Source organism: Argopecten irradians, chromosome 6 (genome assembly GCF_041381155.1).
Source record: "Argopecten irradians isolate NY chromosome 6, Ai_NY, whole genome shotgun sequence".
Taxonomy (NCBI): Eukaryota; Metazoa; Mollusca; class Bivalvia; order Pectinida; family Pectinidae; genus Argopecten; species Argopecten irradians.
In genome coordinates, this window is record NC_091139.1 from 20,830,889 (window position 1) to 20,843,578 (window position 12,690).

The following is a 12,690-nucleotide window of genomic DNA, read 5'->3' on the forward strand; positions in this document are numbered from 1 at the left end:
TCGCAATTTTGCCTTTAAAATGCTTATCAATTTGATGAATACATTGGAGACTTTTGTTTATCGGTCACTAATTCATGATTTTCATCGGCTACCTTCCGCTGTGAACTGATTGTAACTATATAAATGATTAGAACAAGATAACCGACGCTTTCAATCAAAAGAATGTAACAAAAATACATGGTAGATATGTTTTCCATTAGATAACCAATCAGTAATGAATTCAGTCCAGACCCTAAGGATGCAATCATTACAAAATATGCTGCAATTTTTCCTGAAACAGGAAAAAATAAATTCTCCGTTATTGTAAAAATGCATGGAGACAAAACAGACGTTCCAAAACCAGACAGAGAACTATTTATCCAGATCCCATAGTCTAGGGAGTAGGACCCACTTAGGAGTATTCCTATGTGGGCAGTAATCAGCAGTAGGCAGGATGACGTCATCAATTTTATAGAGCTGAATGATGCCGCAGTGAGTATTATACCTACAAGACGTCCGATAGCTATTGATATCCCAAATACAGAAACGGTGTATGCACTTGCCTGACTGTTCCATCCCATCTGTGTAACGCAGAACGAAGGGAGAAAATCGCCGGACGATTCCTCTATGGACGTATCAAGACCAGACATAAGCCCAGTTACGAGTAACACAACAAACCCAAACTTTCTAGAAACTTCTCTCTTGTCCTCGTGTGTATCACTCTGGTTATATGTGATCGGGAACTTCTTATTGATATGAAGTATGAATATTACTATGGTTGTGAACGAGATAGAGACTGACAGTCCTGCAGATATACCATATGGTATATGAAGTCGTGATGGTGCTTCTACCGCCTGTTGCGTTATACACTCTTCCGCTTCAAGCTGGGCAATACTCAAATTGTTACAGATCGAGGTACTATAGTTAACTGGTGAATCAAATATTTCACTTCCTGAAGAGACATATACATCGCCTAAGTTTTTCAAAAATGGGGTCGCACAAATGGGGGACAGCACGGAACCAAGTGAAGAGGTGAAGTACAAAGCATGCATCGGAACCTCGGTATCTGTTCCCCACAAGGCAGACATCTCGGCTATCATTACTGAAATAAAACCTTGAAAGTAGTTAAATTATTTAAATTAAGATACAAACGTACATAAATAATGGAAAAAGAATGGGATTGAGCGCTACACCATGTCCATGGATCTTAATTCTAATGGGACAAAGAGGAATGGATTGAAGGAAAGTCGCGGTGTATTTCTTTAGTAACATGGAGGAAAGGCGTGGTGTATTTCTTAAGTAACTAAGAGGAAAGTCGCAGTGTATTTCTTAAGCAACTAAAGGTGATGTATCTGTGCACTAAAGAGCGGCTGCCGCTGAGTATAATTTCCAGTATGGTGTCTCTTTTGGGAGATTGTAATACGGAGAGATGGAGAATTTTGTCATTAGCGAGACTTTACATGATTGGTAGAACGTCTGTCTGTAGTTCGACTGGTCTATGATACAAACGAATGGCTGACGATATATTCATCTTCTACACAATATACGAGTATATATCTATGACTAATCTTAGTCTAATAGCATCCTCGATACTCCAGGAGGTTTTAACACTGACGTTATATCCACCCCTGGACTATCTCATCGTAAAACTGAAGGCAGTTCAAGAAGAAAAAAACTGACCAATTACAGGTCTGCAGCGACTTCATTTGAAGATTACAGAGAGAGCGACGCCCAAATTCAAAGCAACACAGCCAATTATACTGTACCGTAATATAATTTCTTGTAATACCAATATCAAAAGATCAAATTATCTGTGTCTTCTATTGCCTTCAGTTTTACTATGACATGTTTTAGGGGTGGATATAACGTCAGTAATAGTTACCCTTGAGTATCGACGATGGTTTAATAGATAATCATATATATACTTACACATGTCAAGCGCACCCACTGCTAGCCCAAAACCAACATGAGAAAATAGCATTGGGATGTAGGCAAAGCACAGCGGAATAGCTACTGCACTGGCAGCAGCCACAGCGAGAGTGGATGTTATCAGAAGGAGAGTATTCACTTTCTTGTAAAGAAAGAACCCTACTCCAAGAGACCCCAGAATTTGAGTTACATTAAATAGAGTGATATATGAGGATGCCATAGTGAATGTTACTTCTGTATTCAGTTGTAATTCCAAAAGTGACGGTCCTGTTAATTTGAGAAACCATCCCTGAAATGAAAAAGAAATGTCTGGTATTAGTTTAGTATCAATAATGTAGTTATGTAAAAGTGTATCTTGACATATCCCATTATCCGGGGAGATAGTGTTTTCTTGAGATCCATAGAACACCAGTCTGGTTACAATAACGTTAGAAATAGTTACAGTGTTAGTAACGCCAGGAATATCGAGGATGACATACAAGTTACACCAACTTACTTCACTTACTAGTAGGAATGAAGTAGAACAGCATATAGCTGAATATACAGTTTTGGCTGATACGTTTCTTTGTATTGATTGACAAATCATTCTTTGTCAAAGGGCGTCACAGTATCTGCAAATATAATGTACAGCACATAAACACGTTCTAATAAAAAAAGATGTCCGAACGTTATAAGGATATTGATAATGGTACTGTAATTCATCTGTCTTTCTCGGTAACCAAAACCCCAGATATCAGTATATCATTGACCATTTCGATATAGCATGAAACCTTTTGAGTTCTTTTTTAACACGTTTGTAAACTTTTGCATTTCTATTCGTCGACGAATTGTTGTTTTGAAAAGAAATATCGTCATAAGAAGTGAGAAACTTTTGATTCCACGAGTCTTACCGAGCAAAAAAACAAAAACTTCGAAAACAATAAAATAAAATACTGTTTCATTTAAAACGTAACAAATTTATCTCTCATCTACAGGTAACTTGATAAACCTAAAATCCCAAAGTAGACCTTATCATTTTGACGTCAAAATATTAAGGGCATTATATACATGTAATTGTGAGTCGTTTTTTTTATTCAATGACATTTACTTATTTACACTAAGAAATCTAAAAAATCAAATGTGAATACTGACTCACTTGAATGACATAAGTACGAAAGCCGACTCGGCTCATTTCGGTAGAAAAAAATCGCGTTATAACGCGAAACTTTTGGAGTTTTAACGCGAAACTTACGCGTTTTTACACGAAACTTTTATCATTAATATGCGAAACTTATGGCATTATTACACGAAACTTTCGGGTTATTACGTAAAATTAATTTTGGCGTTATATAATGATATACCAACCCAATTTACATAATCGAAAGTCTTTATTTCATATTTTACTGGGGCAGCATAACACCTATATGCACATTAAGCGAATCAAAGACCTCTAGTTTGAATTAGATACGAATATTTTCTGAAAAATGTCAATAGGATTATTTGAGGGGCTTGTTAGTAAGAAAAAGGATGGCCATAAGACACTACCCTGATGAATTCAATTTTTTTGGATAGTGGACTTTAAAAGTCCTGTAGCGATGCGACTATGACGTCACAATACTAATATTAGATTGATAGTTCTAAAAATAATCCGAGTCATTATGCTATACATCGACCTCCTCGTGACCATGGGATTAGTGGATATTTTTGTCTTATGCATTTTTCCAACAATAAAATATTATAAACGCAAACGTTTTAATAAAATTCTTTGCCCATCAATGGATTTTTTAGGAAGTATAGATACTCATGGGAGCTATTTTAGCAACAGACAGTATAGATACAAGCAAAGAGAAAATTTGCTTCTTATAAATTATGTATAAAGTGGTAATCAGAATTTATTCTAAAATGAACATGACAATTATGTGAATGCGCGTGAGAATGGGAGTATATGGAAACTTAGCGCCTGAAAGTTGTTAAAAGGATATTAACTCTAACGTGGTATCTAAATCAATTGGAATTTACAAGATGGAGACAGTTTTCAGATTTAAACGATGTTTCAACATTTATTTTGAGTGAACTTTAGCATTCCGGACAACTTCATGTGTATAGATGACAAAGTTCTTGCTCGTTCATATTAATGAGGCTTCCGGAATGAAAATGTGGCTTCCGAGGGCTCAAACAATGTACTTATATATAGTATTTTTCGCGTAATAACTCGAACATTTCGTGTAATAATTAGATAGTTTCGCGTAATTACGCGATTTTATTTTTCCAAAATGAGCCGAATCGTCTTTTGTACATAGGAAATATCAAGGCGACAAATATTATGAAAACAAAATTCGTCCATTTAGGTTAATCCGAGAAAACGTACATCCGCATTCTGGTCTAGACAGACATTATGTTTTCAGAATCACTTATATATCTAACCTGAAATTCATCATAAAATAAAGTGTACCATAACAATATAATATCATAACTTCCTTCAAATATCATTAATATGTATCATTTTTCATACCTTAAACTATTTCAGTTCTAGAACATACATCCACATCACACCCGGCAAACTCAATCTGTTAGTAGGACCCAAGTCACCATGGTACCAGTAATAAATCCAGAATTGGTTTTAAAACTCGTATAATGTCAATCTTAAAGATGTCCCTGGCACTGAATGATAAAATTAATATGAATAGTTGTTTCCCAGTTTTGTATACATATTAAGATAAATGATATCCATTTGCCAAGCTGTCACATAAACAGCGTAAGTCTCAGTATTACCAAGTAACACAAACAACTGTTATATAATATGACTACATCTGGTAGGCTATCTGGAACACATTATTGTTGTATCGAAATGACGTCCCTATGATATAACCACGAATTGAATATTTTTCGTGGTTAATCAGGTTAAAAAACATGTGTACGAAATGTATCAATTGCCTAATATCTAGCTGCTTAGAATAATTTAATGATATGCAGATACATTGTATTTCCCTTTCGACGTTTCCTCGATGTTATGCAAATTAAGATATTTGTCAAATGTCACAGCTGCAGAAAGGTGTAAATCGGGTCCTGTTTACTTTGTCATATGATTAAAAAACGTTTGTTACTTTATCATTTCATTAATTTTTTACATAAATTTGTTTATCATGTCACTATACGTTATTATGACGCTATCACTATATAATTTGTTTCACGACTATATTATCAACACTCGGCGCTACGATGTAACAACATGAGTACACATGTACTTTCCTTTGCTGTTTGGAATTGATTTTTTGGCGCCAAAAATCTAAATTATATCATAAAGTTCAAAAGGCTACCTTTAAAAAAATTTAAAAAGTCAATGTTTTTGACCATGTGGAGGGGTCAAGGTCAAGGGCCAAAGGTCAAGTGGTTTATAAGTTGAAAAACTGCAAAACACTGGCTGGAGTAAGATTATATTTTGACATTTAGAGGGCTTAACTTTTTTGTAATTGTTTTATTTTTTCCAACAGCAGTAATATATACAGACAAAAACAGTTAAATTAATTATATTGAAATTATATAGATTATCATATTCCTTCTAATCATGCACATTATTTCTTATCATCATTATCATTCTCACAAAATTTTCATTCACAATGAAAAATTCATCCTCATCAGTCATAATTGATCCTCTTCAACACACTCAAAATCATCATTCTCATAAGTCATAGCCATTCATCATCACTTTCACCAATCAAAGCCTTTCATCATTTTCATTTACTCACAATTTTTACCGTAATTCATCATTTTCATCACTCATCCTCATCATCGTGGCCACCCATTATCAACGCTGTAATCGTTCATCATCATCCTTATTATTCACCATCATCATATATAACTCATCCTCATTTTCCAATTTTTCATAATCACTCATCATTATCAAAAATATCATAGGTCCTTTCAAATCTTCCTTAGTAATATTAATGACCATAATTAATTAACTAAACATAATTGAGCTGTTGGTATAAATAAAGGCATCACACAGAGGGCTTAACTTGATTTTTCATATTATATAGCGAAAAAGACAACAGTGACGAATACTTATATATCAGGACTGTTATGTTTCCCGCCGTCGCCTTAGTATAATGTACCACGCGTTAGATAGATAACGAAATGAATATTCACTGTTGATATAGATTACGCAGGGAAACTTGCATTTGTGTGATGTTGTAACCTCTTCTTATGACATCGATATAAAATTTCTTATATGTTATTTTTATTTTTAAGAAACTTTTACTTTTTCTTTCGGAAAGGTAGTGGGCCATTAACAGTGTAAACATTATTATTATTCAGTTGAAAAAAATCGTCGAGTTGAAAGATAAAACAGCTGTAGAAATATAATCTAAACTATATGGTCTGTAATTCTATAAGTGCTAATGATCTCCCATTTCTATGACGCATGTTTGGCCGTAAACATTTGGAGCGACAACCGATTATATAGGCAATCATGTTGTTCCGCACGTCAATAATAATATACAAGTTAATATGATCCATTTCGTTGTTGTTTGAAAATATGTCATTACACAAAAATATAGGAAAGAATTTCATGCTTTTTATTCATTCACAATTGAAAGTATTTTTCTTCCTTTTTTATATGAAATAACATAACCATTACCACATTTGTGTTTACTAGATAAAATGCTAATATACAATTTTAATGAAGATTTAGCCAGCGCATAAACTGCCAGGCAGCATATACATGTATATAAACACGACAATCTTATTTACATTTTTTGTGGAACAACTCAGAAATTCAAACATTATAAACAATAACGAAAAAACATTCTCTTTTCGTAACATTCAGCTCCATATGTTTTGCATTTCAAGTGGTGTTTTAGGTAAATACAATACGTGAAACATTATTTTCGTGGCGATTTAATTTTGCGTATTCATGCATTACTACTTTTTGGCGACAATGTCATTTCGAAATAATTTTACTGTATATCTGATATGAATATGCTTAAATTGTTGTAGCGGCGAATGATTTTCGCGGTATTTACATGCCTGTAACACGCAAAAATAATCAGTATATCACAATTATAGTCACTCGTTATAAAATAATGTTTTTGTGTCTGAATCAAAACATTACACCTGATTTTTTATTTATCATTTTTTCTAGGAAAACGTGTGCTTGAATATACGTGTTATGTTCATTTGTTTTTTCTGAAATCTAGGATGGTTAAACAACTTGATTGATGACCTACATTTATTAAATGGGCTAGCGGTCGTCAGCTTTTCTAGTTCGCATGTTTAATTGTGTGATAAAACTGGGTAATATGAACGTTTCAGCATGTTTGAGAGATCTTTTTACAAATAGTGTATCAAATTGTTATTGTACTGTTTGACACTAAATTGCGGCTTCTTATGAAATGGTCAGAGTCAAAATGCCAAATAATTAATGACACAACGTGATTCAGCAAGTATAAAATTGTAAAACCTGCTGATAAAATGACACAGCGTGATAAAAAGGACAACACGTTAAGAGGACAGACCCTCAGTAGACTATAGTACCCATCCATACAGGTAGGTGATTCGAGTTGGTATAATTATTATTAGCATGTTAATGTCACACCGGAAATAGTTATCCGTTTGTTTTGATATTACAGTTCATTGACAGCAAGGGTCATTTAGGGACGAACTGCCATTGCATTACCTTTCTTACAGGTTATTATTACTTGTTCCATATAAAGTGCCTTGCAATGCATAGCATTATGACGTAGTGGTTATCTGTTTGCTTTGATATTACAGTCCATTGACAGCAAGGGCCATTTGGGGCCTAAGTACATTACCTTAGTGTTCCATAAAGTGTCCTGATTAGATCCAGTATTTGATGTAGAATATCGGTCTTGGTTATTAGCTTGTTTTGATTTTAGGGCTGAACTGCATTACATTATCTTTCATACTGGCTATCATTACTTTCATGAAGTATCAGGCTAAAGTTTAGTATGATAATGTAGCATACCTTTATGATGTGTAGTGCGTGTTTATGACATATCAGTGCCATCGTGTTGTGCGACCGTGTAATGAGTTGTTTGTGTCACACGATGAAATAATATGACAAAATTAATTTTGATACCGGTATTGCATATTGTTTGCTACCTTCCCAGGGATGGTAGCATGGGATGGTTGTACTAGCATTCTAGGGGCGGTAGCTATCATAATTTGTCGCTTTGCCTGCCATGTTGTTGGGATTTCACCTGGTTATATATAAATAATCTGTTTACTTTTATTGGCTGGCCAAAACAATCTTCGAGTGTTGATTGGTTACTTGTAGTTGAAAAGAAGTCTTGGGAGGTTTAAAAAATGTTCGGTGATTTGCCATGGGGAGGAGCTGTGAAGACCTATGAGATAGTAATTATGATTCTTTAAAGGAAACTAGTCCACACATTCGTTTTGTATTTTTTATTTTCGTGTGTGCTGTTGGACCAAAAATATAAATAAACAACAAATATTCCATATGTCAAACACGGATATTTCTACACACGAAATACTTTAAAGCTCCAAACCACTAAAGTAATGGGGACAACCTACGTCACCGGAAGTGATATCAAACACACAAAAACATGAAAAAACATCCGCTTCAAGATGAAAATCGGCTGAAATTATGACATTAAAGCAATACATCTTCTAAACCTATCGTGCGTCAAAGACAGCGTATTGTTAGAGATTCTATGAAACTATTAAATATCGTCAAAAGTTCAGATAATGCAAACACTTCGACACAATTTTTTTCGACAGCAGGGATATCGGTCACATTTTATTCAATAAAACGTTACAAGTTGTAAATAAATAAATTTTATTATATCTGCTATCTGCTAGTGGAGAAACATAGACGGTGCTTAATCAAAAATTATGAAAGTGATATCGGTCACACTTAGAACTTTAGGGGTAACGGTCACATCCAAAGTTACGAAAACTGAATATTTACATCATTGTACGTGTAGTCGTTATTTACGCATTCATGCAACTCCAATGGATCTTGAAAGACGATTTTTGACCCACCATCAGCAAATAGCTGGCGAGCTATAAGAATACAACTGAAAATAGCCTTTCCCCATTGCTCGTCATCAATTCGTCTTTTGTTTCTGTTATTTCCCTGAAAGTACTGGATGGGTCTCATATGTAGATCCGGTTATGTATAACATATTTCGGAATCAATCCGAAATCGATTTATATCGATACCGCTACATGTATTTACCAGAGTATTAAGAATCTATTTTAATTTCATGTTTAGAAAGTCATCTTTCTTGATTCTAATAGTTGGACTTGCTGCTATGGTTCAAATTCCACATGGGAGCTTAGTTATGAATATTTGGCTATCTTGAAGTTATTTGACTACCATGATGCTTTATAGCATTCATATATATATATATTTACTTTTTCACTGCAATCCCACTAGATGTACTTACCAAGAGCATTTGACATTCAGGGGTGCATGATCTGGTATCTTGAAGCGGGCGTTTTTTCATTGTTTTTGTGTTCCCGATATCACTTCCGGTGACGTAGGTTGTCCCCATCGTAAAAAGTACCCCCAGGAATTTTTTAATACCCTATATAGTTGTTTAATTAGTTTGATTTTCCCTTTGTTACTTATTCGGAGTAAACTAAATATTGCGCTCATTTTTCAAATAAGATACCACAATGATGAGACAAGAAAGATATCAATTACGAAAGACCAATTACGAGAGTTTTTCATGAAATAAAAAATCTACAGTGTATTATATGCTGTTTTATAGAAAAAATGCTGAACACGTTTTATGGATATTAAAGAAGGCATATATTAATACGTAACAGAGCAAAGTAGACTTTACTTTAATGGTATATTGATGACAATGTATGTCAAATGTTTTATTAATAATCTGCATAAAACAATGAAATATTTAATACTAGACTCCACCATCATTTGCTCCTTTTTCGATCAATTCATCAAATCTACAGAACACACTATGAAACCAAATAAGAATTTATGCGAAACTTTTTTTTTATCTTAAGACAAAAAAAACCTTACTTTGCATATACTGTACTGTTGTTAAATTTCGTGGGTGTTATATTTCGCGATTTATTGTTTGGAACTTATTTGCGGGGGTATAGCTTCGCGAATCTTCCTTAAGACTTTAAAATTGTTATTTACGTGACAAGATGTGCTATTTCAATCCATCACTTTGGAAAAATTCTGCGAGATATCAATTTTCACGAATTTGATTGAATCCGCGAATTTAGCGAAATCTAAAACCCTCGCGAATATTAGCAATTGTAAGAGATCGTTTGTATCCTTTTTTTAATTACCAATTTAATGTTCTGTTTGTTAAAGGTGATCTGAGCGAGACCTTCCCAGGTATGACTTGTAAAATGGTATCCAAGTACCTCACCTCCAAAACACTGTATTCATTTATTTGCTGTTCAACTTCGTTTGTGCTGGTAAGTTACATAGATAGCATACCAACAAGTTACTGTTGATTACTATGACTATCCAAACTCGAGTTAGTTATTTCTGTGTCTTCAAAATTTGAAAATAAACTATGGATAATCTAGATAAATATGATAAATAACAGTCGCGCGTTTTCAAACCTGTTAATCCTATAACTTTATTTCGTGGTGATTAGATGTTTTCGTCTACACTTAGGGAAGCTTTAAATATCATGCATGTACATGTATCTGTCAAATGTAGTTCCTCAATAGTTCATTACATGTATATTATAGCATGCAACTGCATGTAATAAGTGCAATTTGAAGGAATGCGTTGAAAATTAGTTCTACTTTTACCTAAATCAATAAAGGCTGGACCATTTAAAGTCGCTGTAGGTTTTTTATGCACTCATTTATAACATAAAAGACAATCAGGTGGTATTTATATTTCAAAACATGCAAGGATGTGGGATAAAATAAGTATATTATAATGCCTACAGCGAATAGTTGGTTCATACGACGGTTCACCTCTATTCATTGTTAGTAATCTACAAAAACTGTAATGTATGATATTATCCATGTATGATGTATTTCAGGGATGGTTATTCAGTATGGATGGACCATCGCTTTTGGAACTACAATTCAATACAGGTGTGACGTTTACCATGGCATCTTCGTATATCACCACATTCAATGTAGCGAACGTTCTTGGAACTCTCGGCGTAGGATTCTTTCTTTACAAGCGAGTGAATGCTTTCCTTGTGATAACCGTTGGTCTAGCCGTAGCCGCTGCTAGCGTAGTAGCTATTCCGTTCTGTCTCTCCTATATCCCAATGATGATTTCGCATATATGTTTTGGGGTATCAACAGGCGGACTGGACATTTGTAAGTCTATTTGTATTCCTTAGAGTTAACAATAAAAAATTATTTTCTTGTATTCCATAAAGTATTGGTTTATAGCATATGATTATATATTGTCATGAACTTTATCATAAATCATTCTTTCGTAGTTTTAGCGAGTGAATCTTTGTTGAATAGGTACTAGATAGCAAAGAGGTTACTGATGGGCTTAACTTGATAAATAAAATAATTAGTTTACCATTGTCTTTTCAGTGACCGTAGCCGAGATGTCTGCCTTGTGGGGATCAGACACCGAGGTCCCGATGCACGCTCTGTACTTCGCCTCTTCACTTGGTGCCGTCATATCTCCAATCTGTACAACTCCTTTTTTGAAAAACTTGGAGGATGTTCATTTATTTCAAGAAGATATGAAAGTTTTTCAAGAAAATGGAAATATAGATTCTGTCGTAAATTCGAGTGTGTTACCTTGTAAAAACTCAAGTATTATCCACCTTGACACGAAACGTTGCTTGAAACAGCAAGCCTTAGAAGCACCTTCAAGACTTTATATACCATATAGTTTATCTGCCGGTTTAGCGATCATTGTTTTATTGTCCGCCTTTGTAATATTTATATTGTACATTAACAACAAGTTCGTTGTTACTTATAACCATGATAATACGTCAGACGACCAAAAACGAGTGTCTGGAAAGTTTCTATACTTTGTTCTACTGATCACGGGCCTAATGTCTAGCTTGGATACGTCAATAGAGGAATGTTTAAGTGATTTTCTCCCTTCGTTTTGCGTTACACAGATAGGATAGGACAGTCAGACAAGTGCCTACACCGTGTCTGTATTCAGAGTATCAATAGCTATCGGACGTCTTGTTGGTATAATACTCACTGCAACATCATTCAGCTCTATAAAACTGATGACGTCATACTGCATACTGCTGATTACCGCTCAAATAGGGATACTCATAAGTGGGTCATACTCCCTAGGCTATGGGATCTGGATAAGTAGCTCTCTGTCTGGTTTTGGAACGTCTGTTTTGTCACCATGCATTTTTACATTACTTGAGGAAAATTTTGTCCCAGTTTCCGGCAAGATCGCAGCGTATTTCGTAATGGTGGCGTCGTTAGGATCTGGAGTAAACTCTTTGTTGATTGGCTATTTGATGGAAAATATTTCCACCATGTATTTTATATATGTGCTTTTAATGGAATGTATCGTTTATTTAATTCTTATTTCGCTTTGTATAGTCCTGATTCGCTCAAAGCCAGATAGCAAAATCGGCCGTTATGACCTGCAACCCGGCACACAGGAACCTCCATGTTATATAACACACTTGTGAATTTTACATTCACCCATTTTTTTTTTAATTAACTTGGTTCTGTGTGGGGGAGTTTTCTGTGATAACAACAATTCCTGAACATGCTTAATATATATACTGAAAATCAAATATAAACTTTTTGCTTTTTTTTGTGTAGAAATAACAACTACACATATTAATTTAATATCTTTTGTAAAGTGGT

At 34.4% G+C, this 12,690-nt stretch overlaps 2 protein-coding genes across 2 annotated transcripts; one reads left to right on the plus strand and one right to left on the minus strand.

Moving 5' to 3' along the window:
- Positions 1-247: 247 nt before the first annotated feature.
- LOC138326393 (major facilitator superfamily domain-containing protein 4A-like) lies at positions 248-9,425 on the minus strand. Its single transcript, XM_069272503.1, has 4 exons — positions 9,318-9,425; positions 1,909-2,197; positions 543-1,081; positions 248-271 (listed from the first exon to the last, which is right to left on the minus strand). The coding sequence occupies exons 1-4, from the start codon at positions 9,423-9,425 to the stop codon at positions 248-250; spliced, it is 960 nt and encodes a 319-aa protein (XP_069128604.1).
- On the plus strand, positions 7,266-12,542 carry LOC138326307 (major facilitator superfamily domain-containing protein 4A-like). The gene is made up of 4 exons (XM_069272424.1): positions 7,266-7,431; positions 10,220-10,326; positions 10,911-11,199; positions 11,428-12,542. The coding sequence occupies exons 2-4, from the start codon at positions 10,246-10,248 to the stop codon at positions 11,976-11,978; spliced, it is 921 nt and encodes a 306-aa protein (XP_069128525.1). The 5' UTR covers positions 7,266-7,431; positions 10,220-10,245; the 3' UTR covers positions 11,979-12,542.
- The last annotated feature ends 148 nt before the right edge of the window (positions 12,543-12,690 follow it).